The sequence below is a fragment of the Juglans regia genome, chromosome 12 (assembly GCF_001411555.2).
Source record: "Juglans regia cultivar Chandler chromosome 12, Walnut 2.0, whole genome shotgun sequence".
NCBI classification, from domain to species: Eukaryota; Viridiplantae; Streptophyta; class Magnoliopsida; order Fagales; family Juglandaceae; genus Juglans; species Juglans regia.
Window position 1 is genome coordinate 6899304 of NC_049912.1, and position 19645 is coordinate 6918948.

At 36.3% G+C, this 19645-nt stretch overlaps 1 protein-coding gene across 1 annotated transcript; it reads right to left on the reverse strand.

Annotated features, from left to right (window-relative positions):
* Nucleotides 1–220: 220 nt before the first annotated feature.
* LOC109010369 (aspartyl protease family protein 2-like) lies at nucleotides 221–1825 on the reverse strand. Its single transcript, XM_018991182.2, has one exon. The coding sequence runs from the start codon at nucleotides 1746–1748 to the stop codon at nucleotides 309–311; it is 1440 nt and encodes a 479-aa protein (XP_018846727.1). The 5' UTR covers nucleotides 1749–1825; the 3' UTR covers nucleotides 221–308.
* Nucleotides 1826–19645: the final 17820 nt, after the last annotated feature.

The window sequence follows — 19645 nt, forward strand, 5'->3', positions numbered from 1 at the left end:
GGTTCTCACCTAAAACATTATTGTGCACTAGCCATTGGAAGACACTTGTGAGACTAAGTTGCTAGAGTAATCATTTTCTCATAATCAGATCAGATTCTTCATCAAACTGTGATGAAAAAATGTATATTTTTTAACTATTATTATTTTATTATAATAGATTATAGAATATCAAAGATCTGATTATTAATATTTATGTTAGAATAATTAACGCATGTCAATTTAAAAGTCTTTCTTTTTCTATTTATTTTTGCAGTTAAACCATTTCTAAAGAAAAATAATTTATTTTTCATTAAATAAGGCTTTTCCAATCATTCACACCCACGCGGAGTAAACCCGATCCTTGAACCCGCCAAATCATAGACGACACGGAATCCTTGCTGCTGGATATTACCAACGATCGACAAACCGCTCGTGGTACCTGCAAACGCGAAACAAAAGCTCCCATCGGTATCCACCGGAATCAGATAATTAGTCGCCGGCAACGACACGTCGGCGCCTCGAAAATGCAACACTACTGTTGGTACCTTCACCTCTGCCTTCCCGGACAAGTCATAACAAGTGTCGAACAACGAGAATTCCGGTGCCCGCTTCAGGCTGGATGTTCCGGCCCGGAAAGCGTTTCTCAAGGCTATGTATGCGGGTCTGGTTAAGCGGGTTACGGACGTGCCCGAGTCAATGATGACACCGCCGTTCCCAATCGAGTCCAGTTTGAACAACGAAGCTGTAATGCCGGTGACGCGCACTCCCCCCACACTGATCCCGAGGAGTTCGACGTAGTAGAAAGTGTCGAGCTTGGGGTTCACTATCAAAGGAGTGAACCGGGCTGTCCGAGAAACGGCTGCGTCGCCAAACACGATCGAAGACGTTCTGGACTCGGAGGAGCGGTCCACCAAGCAGTAAGAGAACTTCCGGTTAAACTGTCGACCGGTCTGCAAGGGAAACGATAACTTCCCCCGACCGAGGCCCAACAATCCCGCAGCACCGACGAACAAGCCCTCGTTATCGTGGCCACATCCGAGAGCCACGCGTCCCACTTTTTCGCCACGGAACGTCAGCGTTTCTGTGGAGAACTCGCCCAGTGTGAAGGATCCATCGCCGTAGGAAACTTGATAGAGACACCTGTCGCGTGAGTTGCAGCCCGGAGAGTCGAGCTTCCGGCACAAGGGGGAGCCACAGGATATGCCGACGAAGGATCTGGATTTGGTGGGGTCGAAGACCGGGTCGACCTGGGAGTAGCATTTTCTACATGGAGCACACTGGATCCAGATTACATCGCTCCCGGTGTCCAGCACCATGTACACGTACTTTGGAGGAGTGCCCACGCCGATGCGTGTGAAGTACTCCCCGCTGCCCTGGGACAGGCCGGATATGATGGAGCTGCTGAACCCGCCGACAGTGCCGGCCGCACGACTCCCGTTTCCAACAGCTGCTAGTGAGGTTAGGGCCTTGACTCTGAGAGCGTCGCGTTGGAGCCTGAGGTGGAAGAGTTGCTCCGGACTTTTGTCGAGGGACAACGAGTCTAAATGGCGCAATTGGAGGGTGGTGGTGGAGGCGGCATCTGGGTCGTGCACGGTGGATTCGGGAAGCAGGGAATCTGATTCCGGCCATGAGAGGGTGTGTGTGTTGGAAGAAAGTGGGTTGAGGACAAGGTTTTGGTACTGAAGTGGGGCTGAGGAAGAGGTTGAGAGAAAGAAGAAGAGAATGGTGAGTGGAAAAAGGAAAGTATTCGTCTTTGGGATGGGCTCCATTTCGAAGACACAGTCGAAGAGGAAGGAGGGCGTCTTGCGAGAGAGTGCATGAATGTGGTGGTGAGAGAGGATATAAATAAATAATGGAGAGATAGTGGTCGGTGTCGAGTTATTAGTATGTTAATATTTTTTTTTTTCCTTTTTCTTATTAATTTAATGCAGATAAGAGGACGCAGCTACCGTCAAATCTCGCTTGGATTTGGTAAAAAGCTGCTTTAGTTCAGTTTAACTTTCATAGATAAGAGTTTTGCAAGCAAGTGAATCCAAATCAAGCCTCTATCTATCATATTCCTAACTCCATGAACCAAATAAGAGAGAGTGTTTTGGTGTATTCGTTGGCATTTTCTTCTTCCGGCACCTTCAGTTCCTCGTTATTAAAGAACATCAATATGGCGAGAAAGCCAAGATCGAAGAGTCTAAAGTCTAAAGTACTAGAACAACATCCAAATAATACACGATTGTGCCGGCACATGTGCATCATGTGCAAGTCGAGAGGGAGGATTGGATCTTGAAAAGCTGAAATCGAGGAAGTCGACATGCGGTCACTGGATTTATGGTTTTATGGTACTGACGCTAAGGTTCTATACATAGTTTGGATAGTGCGGGTGCCCCACTTGTTGGTAACATGACGAGAATTTTAGGTACAATATCTAAAAGATCAGCAAGTGAGGAATGTTGTGGTGCATTTTGTTTGGTTGCTAAAAGAACGGCTTCGGAGTTTTCCAACCTGGCCAGAGGAGTAAAAAAGACAAAAAATGCACACAAAAACCTGTGAACACGAAGAGACGGATGGGAGAGGGGAAAAAGGGATATTGAGGGAGGAAAAGAGAAGCCCCAATTGGGTTTTGACTTGGAGTTTTATTATAAAACTATTTTACAATTTATGTTATAATCCATTATATTTATAACTGTGCCACTTCATTACAAATAATTTTAGTTTTATATAACTACGTACTCTCTTTTTCATAGGTCTTATTTGATAGAGATATTGGACATGAAATTCCATTATCCGATACATGATAGTAGGCACTTTGAGTTCGGGTTAATTTCTCCAAAATTTAAGTGACTTTTTATAAATCTTTGGGGAAAGGAACGGAAGTTGGGGGTTGTAGTGTATGACAGCGTGATAGTTGAGAGACAAAGATGCGTAATTTTTCTTCTTTTGTCGGTGGAAGTTGTGTCCGCATTGACTAATATTATATTCAAAGTGATTGGAGGTTTGGCCTTTCTAGAAGGACACGTGAAAGGCACTTTGCCCAACTCTCTCTATAAAAATTATTTGAAATTTGAAAAAAAATAAAAATAAAACAAAAAGTAATGTTTTCAAAATACCATGGGAGGTAAGTGCTCATACCCAAGGACGAGCAAATAATGCTGGGACCTAGGGCGAGCAAACAATGCTCAGACCTAAGTGATAGGTTTGAGCAAGCGCTATGAAAAATGAGGTTACCATGAAAAAATGGAGGTAGGACTGAAAAATGGATGCTCATCACCATAATGAAATATGAGATCTTGTTCCACTACCACCTGGTAAATAACCTATTGGTTGTAAATGGGTGTATACAATTAAATTCCATCCTGATAGCTTTGTGAAATGTCTGTAAGCCCGCTTGGTTTCCAAGGGTTACACTCAAATTTATGACATTGACTATGAGGAGACATTCTCATCGATTGCCAAAATCTCTTTTGTTAGAGTGTTGATTTCTCTTGCCGCTAATTTAGACTGACTCTTATTTCAGCTGGATGTTAAAAATGCATTTATATATGGCGACTTGCATGAGGAAGTTTATATGCATCAATCATCATCTGGGTTTGTTGCTCAGGGGGGTATCGAGGTGCTATATGCAAGTTAAAAAAGACATTATATGGTTTGAAGCAATCCCCTCCAGCATAGTTTGGAAATTTTTTGGATGTCAGCTTCAAATAGACCATTCGGTATTTCACCTACACTGTGAGGTATGTCATATTTTGTTGGTTGTATATGTGAATGACATTGTAATTTCTGAGAATGACAACTGGGATTTGCAGGCTGAAACAATTTTTGCATAATCAGTTTCAGGCAAAGGATTTGGGCAAGCTTTGAGATTTCCTTGGGATTGAAGCTGACAGATCTAAATAGGGGATTAGCCTATCTTAGAGAAAATATGTACTTGACCTTTTGGAAGAAACTAGCTTGCTGGGTGCATGACCTCTTGATACTCTTATGGATCCAAATCGTAAACTCTTGAAGGAAGAATATAAATTGTTTGAAGATCTTGGTAGGTATTGGTGACTTGTTGGAAAACGAATTATATCTTACTATCACTAGACCTGACATATTTTATGTAGTGAGTGTAGTGAGTCAATTTCAAGAAACACCCAGGGTCACATTGGGATGTTGTACTCCATATTCTTCATTATCTTAAGTGAGCTCCTGGTCTTAGATTGTTGTATAGGCCAAATGGACACCTTAGAGTGTCGATTGAGCAGGTTCTCCTTCAGATAGAAGATCTACTATTGGATATCGTAAGAAATAAACAGTAGTAACTTGTTATAGTGTAGAAGCTGAATATAGGACAATAGCTCACACTACTAGTGAGTTGACATGGTTACAACACTTCATTCAAAAGATTGGATTTCCAACTCTTATTCCGTTTCACTTATTTTGTGATAATCAAGTTGCAGTGCATATTGCCTCTAAACCTGTCTTCCATGAGAGGACTAAACATATAGAGATTGATTGTCACTTTATTCGAGATAAGATACTGAGTGGTAACATTTCTATACCTTTAGTGAAGTCTACTAATAAACTTATAGATGTGTTTACTAAGTCCATGTGTCATAGTCGGTTAAAGTTTATTTGTTCCAAGTTGAGTTTATATGATATATAGGCCCCAACTTGTGGGAGAGTGTTAGAGGGCATTATTGTAACATGTATAACTTATGAGCGTATAACCGTCATTATATGCTTAGTGTGTGTGTCTATATATATATATATATACTTGGAACAATAGTGAATCAAAAGCAATCAAAGGGTTTTTTTTCCCTTTGGTGTGGGTTTTCTCCATGTTCCATAACAATGATAAAATCATCGCCTATGCAAAAACTTGAAGCATGTAGGGAAAAAATAAGCTTGGTGGAGCTCTTCACATATTTGGGAGGAGGAGATTTGTTGGGTGGGTCCCTCTATGTGAGGGAAGCCTATTGATCCACCTAGTGGCAATCTGGTAATTTTTGAATAAGTAGGGTTTTGTTTAAAAATGTTATGTGCCATGTGTGTGGTGCGGGAGAGAGAAAAAAAAAGATAGCCGACCACCTTGAGAGAGTAAATTAAATTTCCAACTCGTTACCTTATTTCTGGTTTTGGTCACTAAAGGTTCCAAATCCCCAACAGTAAGTCGGCCCACAATAATTGGAATGCCAAGATAAATCACCTGGAAGCTTCCCTCCCCAAAACTTGACAATCTCTTCAAACAAACTCTTCAACCCAAAGAGATATGTTTAGAAAATTAAATAGCTGACTTTTCCTTACTAATCAACTGTCCTGACCACCTCTCATATATCCCCAACACCTCTATAAGTCTTCTCAGCGGCCGCTTTTTCCCATTCAAAAAAACCAATAGATCATCCGCATAAAGAAGATGGGATATCAAAGGAGCCCTCGATGGATGAGAAAAAGCCTTATTCTAACCCTTATTCTTCTAAGGCATGTTTTGACAAGCATGTAGATGCACCTACTTACTGTTCTGAATATCCTGAAAGTTATTCATCAGAAGATTAATTCTATTTTGGCTTCATTCTTTTGGGGTGGTTCGAATGGAAGGCATAAGAGGAAATTGAGAGCTTGTGGGCACTTTTGCAAGCCGACTAAAGAAGGGGGATTGAGTCTGAGAAATTCTCTTGAGGTACAAAGAGCTCTTCATATGAAGTTTACATGGTGTTTGTTGTCCATTGAAAATTTATTAACTAATTGTTTTAGAGCCAAATATTTGAAAAGGGGCCATGTGGCTTTGAGTAGTCTGAATTCTAATGGATATCGTTTATGGAAATCATTTATGTGAGTAATGCCTTAGGTTTTGGATAGTACAAGGATGAAGGTTAAGGTTGGAGGAGGCTCTTTCTGGCACTACCGCTGGCTCTCTAGTGGGCCACTTAGTCATTATGCTATCTTGAATGTGAACCACAGTTTGCGCATAAAAGATTTGTGGGTTGAGAATTCTTGGGATTATGATCATTTGGTGGAATTAGTAGGGGTTGTCAAGGTAGACGAAATCTATCAAAATGTTGTTGCAGGCCGAGAGGGTGATGATATGTTGGTATGGATGTTGAGTCGTGATGGAAGTTTTTCGTTTGCAAGTGCATGGGATGTCATTAGAGTGAAAGCTCCTTCTGTGCAGGGTATGAACTGGATTTGGTAGTGTTAGGTACCTAAGAAAATGTCAGTTTGTGTATGGAAAGCGAAATACAATTGTTTGTTGTTTGATGAGAAAACTTGATAAGTGAGTATATCGATTGTTTCTAAATGTGACTATTGTTCTTCAGGTCACTATGAAACATTGGACCATGTCTTGAACTCTGGTGAGTTTGTGGATAATGTCTGGAATCAAGCAGAGTTGGCCTTGGGTATTCCGAAATTACGGCATACGACTTGGTGGTCTAGGGTCTTTCATTGGTTCTCTTTTGCTAAAAAATCCTCCAGGCGTGGGTTACTTATTGGTATTCTTCCATGTGTAATTAAATGGAGGCTGTGGTTCCGTAGATGCAAGGCTTGCATGGAGGGGAAACAAATTATAGTGGAGAGTGCATGGTTAGCGGTGAAGGTTTGGCTAAAATGCATCTTGGATAAATTGAGAATTAGTGGCTTCAGCTTTGGCTTCGGCTTCGGCTTCGGATGTGATTATGTTGGGGGCACTTGATATTGCTACCATGGCATCTCCTGTACCACGTCCTCACTTGGTTTATTAGTAGAAGCTGAGTTCAGGCAGGTTCAAGTTAAATATTGATGGCAGCTGCAGGGAGAGTTATTCAGGATTGCCATGGTAGGTTCCGAGGCGCTTTCATGAAGCATTTTGGTTATGGTACCAATAATGAAGCCGAACTAAGAGCATTAACGGAAGGGGTAAAGTTGTGTAAAGCTTTCGGTTTTTTGCATGTTGATATTGAATGTGATTCCAAAGTTGTGATAGATTGGGTTTTGGCTCGGCGTTGCACGGTTTGGTACTTGTGGGATTTTTGAGAAAATTTTGTTGAGGTGTCATCTGGGTTTTCTTTCTCTATTGCTCATCAATATAGGGAAGGGAACATGGTAGCTGATTTTTTGGCTAGGCGTGGTGGGGAAGGTTGTAATGGTTTGATTGAGGATTATGAGTTGCTTCAGAAAGAATTGAAGGGCCTGTTGCGTTTGGAGAGATTGGGTTTGCCTTATATTCATTGGTAATTTGTGGAGGGCTATATTTTTTCTTTTATTTTGTCGGGTTTGGCGGTTTGTGGTTTTTTCTGTTTGTTGGTTTATTGGTTGTTTTGTTTTTCCATGGTATTCCTTCGCCATAAGTAAATGTTTTATTTCAATAAAGCTTGGACGTGCCATCCTCCTTCACTAAAAAAAGAAATTCTCTCCATTCTAATTGCCTCCCCTTTTTTGTCTTTTAATTTTTTTAGATAAATACAGACTCGGCTTTCATTGATTCACATAAGACATTACAAGAGTTTGGATACAATCTAGAACATTTTTCATGATAAACAAAGTTCATCTTTTGGTAGAAGATGAGCCACATGATTAAGATCTCTTTTCACATAACAATACTCCCATACAGAGAAATTTGAAAGCAAAAAGGCTTAGTTTGGATACACAAACCTTCTTATCTCATCTCATTTCATCATTACAAACCCAACCATATAAAAATATTAAACAATTCAACTTTTTCAAATTCTGAAATAAAAATAATACTAAAAAATATATTCTAATAATACGTTATTCAACTACTATTCAGAACATATCATCTCATCTCATCTGAACTGTCTATCCATACCCAACCTAAGTATCCTGTAAGAGATGACCACAATTGTTATAAAAGCTTTTAGGTTTTTGAATGAAGTCCACCACATTTTTAGCATCACCTTCAAAGATAACTTTGTCAAAACTCAGCTCCAAACAAAAAGCCGCAGCCATGAAAGCTCCATAACTTTAAGCAATCTGCGATTTAGGTGTTCCATGTTTTGGGATTTGCTTTATAGCTATCACACATCGATTTCCACCACATAATATAATACCAATGCCCTGTTTCTTTATTTTACAGTCTAAAGCTATATCCCAATTGGCCTTAATACAATTTGTTGTTGGAGGATGCCAAGATTGAGCAGAAATTTGCTATTGAAGAGTAGTGGCGACCAAAGGTTGAGTAGTAGTCTAAAACTCCTCCAAAAAAAAGTGTAGCCATTTCAAACAATTGAGTAGGATGCTAAAAAATATCATCATACATAAATTTATCTATTTGGATCCATAACATCCTAGCAGTAACCTTCAACTCTTCTGAATAATCCAAAATTGTTAAGTTCGTCCATTAGAAGCTTCTATTCCAATTCCATGATCTGGACAATTGGGCCATGTTGCCTCTATTCTGCGGCCTCTGTTGTCACGCTTTCCTACTCCAACACTTTAGTTTATTCAAGCCTAAATATCGCCAATTCAAGCCCAAAAAGAACATTGAAATTCTGGTACAACTCCTAGGGGCATGTGGGTTTAACCTAGAGACGTATTGCTTTAATGCTACCTATGACGCCCCTAGATTTTCTCTTGGGATCGGATAGATATTTGAAGAGTAGAAACATGCAATACAGGTTACTTGTCCTCGTTCATGACAATTAAAAAAGCAATGCACATAGCATATAACTAAGAATATGCAATATTTGCAGCGGATAATTTTTTTCTTTGAGCAATACTATGTACCAGAAGTAATGTATCTCAAAAACATAAACATACTTTATGACATTCACAATATAACTAATATCCAAAAAGTTACAATACTTGTCCAACAGGTCTGTATAACAGATCTCCCTAAGTATATGCAAAACTACGGTAACTGCTAGAAATCTTCAACTTCTAAACACCCCTCTAGATAAATAACTATTTCCATAAAAATTTTGCCAACAAGACTACATTTCTAGAACTTCTTACAACAAATACTCCAAACATTCTTGGTAGAAGAGCATTCCTAAATAATATGTTCCACAGTCTCCTCTACTATGACATAAATTGGGCAAAGAGTGTCTTGCACCATATGCTTGAGCTTAAGGCTGTTTTTGGTAGGAAGAATATTGCAACAAGCTTTCCGCATAAAAGTTTCAACCACTCGTGGTGTATTGGAATGAAAAATAGTCATCCAACATTTGTCATTAAAACTATCCTTAGAAGAAGTTCTTGAATTTCTGGTATTTAACTCAAGTTGAAGGTGGTAAGTACTTTTTACAGAAAACATCCCATCAATTGTACACCTCCATACCAATTTGTCATCAGCAGCCAAAGGACTAAGGCAGATATTATAGATCATGTCAGTTCATCTTCACTAAACACAGACTGCAACAAAGACTTATCCCATTCAGTTGTGCCTGGAAGAATAAGTACTGCAACCAAAGCATGTTCATCAAGTATTGAGATTTTTGATTGAATTCTATAATTGATAGGTTTTTGGATCCATTGGTCTTTCCAAATACTATAATACTTTTACCATTCCCTACTCTCCTCCACAGACCTTCAAGCAATAAATTTCTTGTTGGAAAAATACTTTTCCATGCATAAGAAGCGTGTTTAGGTAACACTGCCTCAAATAGTGAAGAATTCGAAAAATACTTGGCTTTAAGAATCTTAGTAGACAAAGATGAAGGTTGTTGTAACATTCTCCACAGTTGTTTTGCCAACATGGTTGTATTAAAACACTCTAAATCCATGAAGCCTTTCATTTGTCTCACTAATCTATTGGCACCACTTTTTTTCTCAAAAAAAAAAAAAAAAGGTTAAAATTTCATTAAAATCACCCGTTACAATCCAAGGTGAAGAAATCCCTCTGCTTAAGAATTTGAGTATGTCCCAAACTCTCTAACCTTTTTTTTGTGATTGGATGCTAATAAAACCAGTGAAAAACCAACATGATGAATTTCTTTGTTGTTTAACCAGAAGATGAACATGTCTTAGAGAAAAATTAATAAAACTTACATTAAGGCCTTGTTTGTTTTCCAAAAACATCTCATCTCATCTCATCTCATCTCATCTCACCTCATCATTACAACTTTCCCAAATCCCCGCACAAAATAAAATAAACAATTCAACTTTTTCAAATCCCAAAACAACAATAATATTAAAAAATATATTTTAACAATATTTTATTCAACTTTTTAACTTTAATCTCAACTCATCTCATCTCATCTCATCTCATCTCTGAAAACAAACGGGCCCTAAGAGAATTATCCCAAAATAAAGCTAATCCACCACCAAAACCCACACTATCAACAGTTATCAAATTTTCATAACCCTACTTCAATTTTAAAGGCTGTATGCGAATACCAATCAATTCAGTCTCCATTTAAAAAAAAAAAAAAGCAACTTTGGCTTATATTTCTTTACCAGATGGTAAAGATTGCCAAGCCCTCGACAGTTTCAACTTCTTAGGTTCATTTTTTTATGGCGGGGCTGAGAATTAGCCTCAACTGATAACACAACAGAAGATCCATGATCACCTGTATTAAATACATAGGATTTTTTTTGTAACACCTTTGGAAGAAACTGTCAAGGGCAAAGACAGATCAAGATGGGTCTTATTTTTCCTTTTTGTAGGAAACAAAGATTAGCTTCTCGAATTGGATGCATGGTGTGGAAACTTGTGCCCTATGCTTTCATCTCTTATTACTTTCCTGCTGGGGAGAAACTTCACAATTAGCAAAAGCCACTGTAATGCTCAAAGAATCATTGACATCCACAACATCCATTTCAATAGGGGAAGGTTTAGCATAGACCATAGGAAAATGCTTCAGAGAAGGGACAAAAACAAACTTCTTAGTATAATTTGAAATATTCTTATTTGTCGTAGATAACCTAACTGAAAGACCGCCCAACTTACCAGTAATTGTTTTGTGACAATCACTCTTATCCACAGAAGGAATAACTGCCACTTCATCAGCAAACTGCTCCTTTGACTTTGCAAACTGAATCTCATCAGAATCTTGAAAGATGACTGATTTTTCTACTACCATAGATGGAGCCTAATTTGTAGCCCTCAACCATGTCCCATATTGAGACTGAGAACCAGCACCATGTAAGGTGTTAGCATTTGGAACTTTACATCCTTTATCGGCATGTTTAATAACCCTACATTGAAAATAGAATCGTGGCAATCTCTCGTATTATAAAGGAATTCATGTTGATCTCCTTTGTGTGATCACAATCCTTCCACGAGATAATGGTTGGGTAACATCCAGAAGAACCTTGACACGCAAATACTTACCCCATCCAATGCCACAATCATCAACATCAACTTGTTGTACAAGACCAATCATTGAGCCATTTTGTTCACCAACTGTCCTATTCATGCAACCCAAAGGCAGATTATGAGATTGCACACAGAAGGAAACCAAATTAAAGTCAACATCTTTTGATAACTAAATCCATCAAAATCTTAAGACTGAATAATAATCGATCAAAAAGCCAAGGACAATCCTGCATAACTTTATCTCGATCACTTTCTGTAGAAAGTTTAATAAGAGATTGGCTCCAATGACAATGAAGGAAAATCTCCAGAAAGCCTCCAAACTTTACTAATAATTGTCTGGAAGATATTCTTATTCATAATCTTATAAGAAAATAACTTTCCAACCAAACAACAACGACGCTTATTCAGAGTATCCTCAATTGCCAAATTAGTAATAAGAAGGCCACTCCTTTCCTCATATGTTAATGATAAATTTTCACACAAATGAGACAAATCTTTAGCCATCTTGACAGAAACTATCGTCTTCCCAGAAAGAATCCAGAAGAATAGTCTTGCCTAAATGCAAACAAGAAACCCCCACCCTTCCGTGAGAGAAGTTGCCCTTGGCAAATTGTTCCTCTCGCCTTAGATATCCAAGAGAGAGACTTTTTTTTTTCCCTAAATAACCGTTTCTTGAATTGCTAGAGCAAGACATTACTTTTTCTTTTATTTATTTTGTCTTATTTTGTTAGTTTTGTACTTTTTTATATTAATAAAAATTTTAATGTAGCAATAATAGTACACGTGTCACAATTGTACACAATTTGACTTGGCTTTATAACTTCATACACATTACGCAATGCACCTTTCATCATCACTATTATTATTTCTTTATACCACATATATTTGAAAGCACTGTTTTGGTAAACCCCTTTCGAAATTTTTACAAATCCCTTAGAGTTATTTGTTTATATAGAATAAAAATCTAATACCAATTAAATATTTTTTTATAAGTTATACACTGTAGTATAAAAATTATTTGAAATTTGAAGAAAACAAAACAAGAAGTGATGTTTTCCAAATACCATGGGAACTAGATGCTTGTATCCAGGTATGAGCAAACATTTCTCACACCTAGGTGCGAGCAAAACCGCGTGAATCCATGGCAAGTAAGGAGTGCTCGCATGGATGTATCGGCATCCCAAACGAGTAAAGAGTGCTTGAATCCCGGGGTGAGCAATTGATGGCAGGGAAAAAAAATGTTGGCGAGCATTGCGTTGATCAAAATTGCTTGTTACCCTTATGGATGATCAAAGCTTTCGTCCCACACACCAGTGGCGATCAAAGCATGCTCATACCCAATGCTTGCGTCGGGTGAGTAACTATTGCTCGTAGCCTAAGTAAGCAAATAGTACTTGCCCGATGAGGTGAGAAAAAGTGATCGTTTCTGGGGCCACCAGAAGTGCTCGATTTGGATGATGAATATGTTGATCTAAAGTTCATGTTACTCTTGTGGGCAAGCACTATATTAATCAACAACACCCAATGTAATAGAGGGCAAGCAAAGCTCTCATCCCAGAGAGTGAGAGAAGCGCTCGAACTCCAAGCAAGTGACAACACTAAAGAAGTGCATGTCCCTTAGTGGCTAGCAAGACACTTTTCCTTGTGCCCCAACAAGGCTAATGCTCACACCCCGAGGCGAGCAAAAGTATCCTAACCCTATGGGAGCTAGGGGAAATTGTACCAACTTCACAGGAAGTGCTCATCTAAGAGCAAACATTCAAGAAAATAAATGATGTGATGTTTATAAAAGTGTTAGCCACCCAGAGCGAGCAACAACATCCCTCTCCCGAGGGCGAGCACTTTGCTCGCATTACATGTTCGAGAATTGTGCCCAATGCATATGGGAGCTCGAAAAAATCGTACCAGCTTGACTAGATCTTATGCTTATGTGGAAGCTTAGCTCTTAAGCATGTAAAGCATACTCGATCTTCAAAAGTATCCGACTCTCAGTCAAATTGGTCGGTTAACATGGAAGCTTGGCTCTTGAGCATGTAAAGTGCACCTGATCGTCAATAGTATCCGACCTTCGATCAAATTGGTTGGATGACTTGGGTTATTAGACTCTCAATCAAATTGGTTGGATTATGTGGCGAGCAACAACATATCATTGGAAATCTTCATCTTAGAACCCATCTTAGAATCATCAAGCCCACAACATAAATACTGCAAAAAATATCCATATAAGAATCATCAAGCCGACCACAAAAATATCAACTAGAAACATCCATCTTGGACCCACGACAATGGTAGCGCCATGGGTCTCTAGTGCGAAAATTAAGATATTTATGGTTGCTCTATATTTCCATCTCTGCTATGGCCATGGGTTGCATCGTAGTTAGATTCGGTCATGTTGACGCGGTCATCCATTTCTATAATTTCTCTAGAGAAGAAGAAGTTTGAAGTAGAAGGAGAAGAGAAAGAACAGATGAATGAAGAATAAGAAGAGGGTAGATGGAGAATGGCTATGCAAGATTAGATGAAGATGAAGCTGATTTTGGAGATTTTTGGTTGTTAGCTAGTTTGATTTGGATTAGGGTTGTTTCTATCTAATTTGATTTGTTATAGGGCATTTTAGTCAGTTTGGACATGCGGCAGGGGCATTCAGTTTGAATATGCGGCAGGGGCATTTGAGCCTAACTCGGGTTGCTTGTAGGGGCACATTGGTTGGATCACTATATGTAGTAAGGGTATTTTAGTCCAACATGGGATCTGTAGAGGGAAATTTTGACCCAAGTGATCGGTAGAGGGACATTTCAGTTGGATCAAAATGTAGCAAGTCAAGACATTTTGATCCATGTCTTATGGGGTACGGTAGGGTCTACACTCGTTCTTTTATTAGAGATAGATACTAATTGTTTTTGAATAATTAAATAATCAACCTTCCAAATAAAGAATCCAACCTTTTGAATGAAAGGATACTCAACAATTTATCAATCATGGACAAGTGATTAATTTTAGAGTGTCCGTGATTGATTAATTTTAGAGTGCAAGTTGAAGAAAGAAAAATACAAAACAAACAAAACTTGAGAGTACATGTTGTCTCGTGTGCAGTAAATTACTATATATAATTGACTTATAGTCATTTAGGTCTCTCATTTTTTAACGAGGCAACAAACATATTGACATCCTCAAAGCATGTTCACTTTGAAAGCATGAAAATCTCCATCTTTCTCAACCATAAGAAAGTCATTGATTGAAGAAAGTTTTCATGTTCTCAGTTCCCAACCACAACTCCTCAATCTATCCAAAGGACGTTTATGTTCTTTCTATACATTGTGTTGTCTATATAGTGGCTTTTTGTTCGGGGTGTTCCACATTCTCTCCTCTTGCATCCTTTATTTTATTTTAATAATGTTTCCTTGTTACAATAACAGTAAGGAAAAGAGCTAATTGAAATCATACTCTTTCCATGCAATAATGATGCTGTTTCCTCGTGACTCTTCGTGCCTAATGAGTAATGCTATACACTATATTCTCGTCTTATTTTAATTATATTAAATAATCTATGACATATTTATTATTATTAAATAATAAATAAGTATATAATAAATAATTATTTAATAATAATAAATATGCCACATCATATTTAGTGATATATGGTGTATAAAATTTTTAATTAATTATTGTGTAACATTTTTTATTCCTATGTGCTTATTATTGGTGTTAGATATTTAAGAGGGGAGAGACTATTTATTGCAAGTTAGTGCTCACGGGATTAACTTTTGTCTGAGACCGAATTCACAACTGCTCATTTTGTGGACCAGATTCACACAATGTTTGGTCGCTTTTCCTCGCAAGTCAATGAATGGTACGCATCTGATCAAACTCCCGTGCAAATTTGATGACAATAGCTAAGTCAAAGAAAACATAGTTTTATAGACATGCATGCTTGTAAAGCCCCCCACCCTCGTGAAATTAAGATTGGACAGCGAGATGGGATGAAATGATTTTAGATGAGTTAAATAAAATATTATTATTTTAATATTTTAAAAAATTAAATTATTTATTATATTTTATATAAAATTTTAAAAAAATTATAATAATAAAATAAGATGTAATGAAACTATCTCAATATCTAAACAAGATCTAAACAGACATGCATGACAGAGTGCTAATTCATGTCACTAAAATGGTGTTGGAGAAATTAATAAAATAAACGAAAAGGTTTGTAATAAAAAAATAAATTAAAATAAACTAACTATTAGTTCTGCAGATTTATTAGTCTTTGGCGAGGCCTACAAGGCTACAACCTCATGCCTAGGTGGACCCAACCTTTTCATCTCGCGCCCCCAATGTAAATATTATAGACATCATTAAATTAAACGAGTAATAAATTAATAATTAATTTTATGTAAGAGATTTAATTTTTAAGAAAATATTATTTAATATATTATATTTAGCATATAAAATTATAAGTTCCTAAAATTATATTTCTTAATTTAAACTCAAATCATTAGATAGATTTCTTAAAACAGATCATCAGATAAGGTTGTTTGCTAAGTACTGTAGCACATTATGACCAATTATACACAACGTCCGTCTCTACAAAAGTGTTATTGAATAAGGGTGATAATATATGACACGATTTATAAATCTATTATGAAATAAGTGAGTTTGAATTTGATATTAAAGAATTTGGATTAAAATAAATTGATTCGAAAAGACAAGATTAATATTGGTCAATTCTTAAAACCCACAATCAAACTGTATGATACAAATAAATTTTATTTTCAAATTCTATAAATGTTTAATTTTATATATTTTTATAGTTGTTAATGTGTAATATAAATATTAATATTTGATTACATGAGTAATTGCATAGCAGTTGAGAAAAAAAAAAAAAACGAAAGGAAAAGAAGAAAAGAGATTAAGAGAAGACCTTGTGAGAGGGTGAAATTTTTTTGAATTTTTATCCGAACTTGAGTGTTTCGAGTAGATAAGAGATAAATTATGAAGTAGGTCTTACAATATTTATTATCTGCTCACGTATATTTTTTGAACATCATTAAATGTTTAATAAATATTATAAAGTTCATTCTATATTTCCATCTTTCTCTTGGATAATGAAAAATTTTAGATATAAGCTTCACATTTTATACACCATTTAAAAAACATATGATTTTATTTATTATCCTCAGAAATATAAAATATGAGAATAAAAAAATAAAATCATATGTCTTTTAAGTGGTGCGTAAAGTGTAAAGATTTTGTGCATCACATCTCTTTACAATATTATCTAAATTTGAGGGGTTATTTTACTTTTCTTGTGAGAGCACAGCCTACAATTCTTAGGAGGAAGGAAGAGCCTTGTAAGGAAGTTTTGCTACACAACCTCCATCACACTCCACACTATACATTTTTTTAAATTTTTTTTAAATTTTTTTTTAAGTTTATTTTTTTAAAATTATTTTAAATTTTCTATTCATTATTCATATAATAAATATTTGATAAAAGAAAATAATAATAAAAATTAAAAAAATGTAGAGTGTGGAATGTGATGAGGTTGTGAAAACTTATTTATGAGTAATGCTACATACAGTTGTGGAATGCGCAAACGCCGTGCAGTCGCTTTGAAAAAAGAGTTGAGTCTACTATTAAAAAATTAATTTCTTTTCATATGGATTTCATATTTATTCATTTTTTTCAAACCGACTGCACGGTGTTTACGCACTCACGACTGTAAGTATCATTTCTCTTTATTCTTATCATAATGGCCGGGTAATAAAATCGCATGTATCTATCTTACACCCTTTCAAAGATGACAATGGAACCTCGTGTTCCAACTATAAGTGACCCACGTTGTTTTATATGGAGAATGGCCTCCCAAAAATTTATAATCTTTGTATGCTCTCTAAAATTCTCAAAATTTCAATATACCTAGAAATGCTTCTATCCAAATTTTTTTTTTCCTATAGTTCCAAAATTTTATATAATTTCTATATGTTATCTATTTTCAATTACGTGGTTTCACTAAAATTAGTATAGGAGAAATGCTAAATTTATTAACATGGATCCAAAATTTTTTTGTTATACAATATTAGGCTTCTTAATATGGAATCCAAAGTGAAAATACAAGAAGAATCATTTAAAATTGATGATCTATATAAAAAATAGTTGAGAGGTTTTATTTTCTAAACTTCATTGAGCAAGAAAAAAATTATTTAAGATCTCAATTATATCATTATATATTTATTGTGACACAAAAATATCTGGATTTTACATGAAATTTAATAAACTAACTTATGCACTAGAATGAGAGATGACCTTCTAAAAAATCACTTGATAGTTTCTATAAAAAAATAAATAAATTCTAAATATTTAATAACAAAAATAATTATGGATGAATATTATAAAATGAAACATTATTATCATCAAACTGAAACATATATTAAGTTATATTTTTAGAATTTTATTTTTACATTTATGTAGCAAATTATCGAGATATACTTTATATAGTTATGTATTTTTATTCTCTTATTTATTTTATATAAATGTGTCACACTATATAAAAGTTGACCCCCTCAACAATTGTTGGTTCCACCACTGGTTCCAACTAGATAATATGGTGTTTCAAAGTTGACTTTTGAGACAACTTAGAGAAAGGTCATAAATATATCATTATTTCTATGATAGAGTTTTTAGACTATTAATAGTAATTTTTAAACTTCCAAACTCAAAACCAAATAGGCACTTAAAAAAGAAACAAGTTATTTGCTTGATCGATATCTCTGTCTAAGAACTTAAAAGTGACAAGCTCTTTGTTACCTCCTTTACCATAATAGCTTCATTGTAGAGCTATTTAAGAGAACTCCATTCTCTTTTCTCCTCTTCAACTTCTCGAAAGGGTAAGCTAAAACATATTTTTCTCATTTTTCATGTCATCCTCTCAAATAAATTCACATTCTCCAGCCTTCAATCTGGCCTAATTCTAAGAGTGCATAGACTCTCAGTTAGTAGTTTTTCACAAGCGAGCCTCGAGTAATTTAAGAAAAAATTCTCCTAATTTGATGGTTCCTAAAAATTATTTACATCAAAAGGTTCAAACCATAGAACCAAGCAAACCATAGAACCATAGAAATTATTTTTGTAGCCTTTTTGTGCACTGTTTTTCTCTTTTTACAGTGTTTTCTTAATGTAGTTTATTTATGTACTGTCTTTATTTTTAAGAAAACAAATAATCCAAAAATATTGTCCCTTCGAACTTAGGTCCGAAGGGTGTTGTCCCCGCTCCGCTTAGGCGGTATTGATGGGGTTGGTTTCTCCATACTCCGTCTAGTCGGGTATGGAGTTTTGTTATTTGGTTACTGCAAACTTTGTTGTGGACAGAGTTGTGCTATCTCTTAGACTTCGGTCTTTAGAGATTAGCCGTCTAGACTAGACTATGTTAGTCACGAAAGTGTACTGAAAAACTACTAACATTTGTAATTAACTTATTATTTAAGTCAATTTTATATGTTCCCCTCTAATGAATGGAATGAGATCCGTTGTTACTTAAAAAAAAAAAAACTTCTCATGAGGCCTCATTCCGCTCCCTTTTACCCTCACACCCGTTTCCTTTGTACCCCAGTTCATACTAAATATATCTATACTCGTAATATATGAAAACATGTTGACCTTGGCGTGCAAGTGTTGTAGCAGAACGGAGAAACATAGATGGTATCAAACTGGAACTGAATGAAACTACAATTAATAACCTTTGGGAGGTTTACCCGTGGGCAGATGAAACATTACCTAATGAATTAGGGGATTTCTTAGGAGACGTTTGGATTCGAAGATGACTTAAGATGATTTGAGATGAGCTGAGATGAGCTGAGATGGATTATGAATAGTAATGAGATGAGTTGTGAATAGTAGTGAGATTTATGAGTTAAAATTGCTGAATAGTAGTGAGATGAGTTGAGATGAGCTGAGATGAGCTGAGATGAGCTGAGATCACTTACGAGTTCTTAGTTGCTTATCGGCATGGATGTCAGCAGCCAGATTAACTAACAGACTTTGACAGCTTATCCATTTAATATTTCATCTGCATGAACAGGTGTCAACCCAATGAGATCAAAGTTTCAGAATTTGTTCATAGAAGTGAAGCAGTTCATAAGAAATGCAACAAGCAAGGCCCCCCAAAAAAGAAAGAAAATACAAAATAGAAGGTAAAATGTGTTGTCTGAAAACTATAAATAGCAGAGGTTCCGACCTTCACAAGAGAAAAGAAACCGAAGAATGAAAACCTGAATAGACAATGTTTCCCACATGGCTAACCAAAGGATAAGTGGGAAATAGACTTGCCATGCTGCACAAGATGATGCCAATTGACAACAGGGCTGCGAGACTGAATAGCATCCCAAGCAAGCTTGATAGAGAACTTATCGCTAGGATCATTCAACCGAACGACCTTGTCTC

What these genes read in the sequence shown, in the direction of transcription:
- LOC109010369 (XM_018991182.2), bottom strand. Translation starts at nt 1,748, where the DNA reads ATGGAGCCCATCCCAAAGACGAATACTTTCCTTTTTCCACTCACCATT.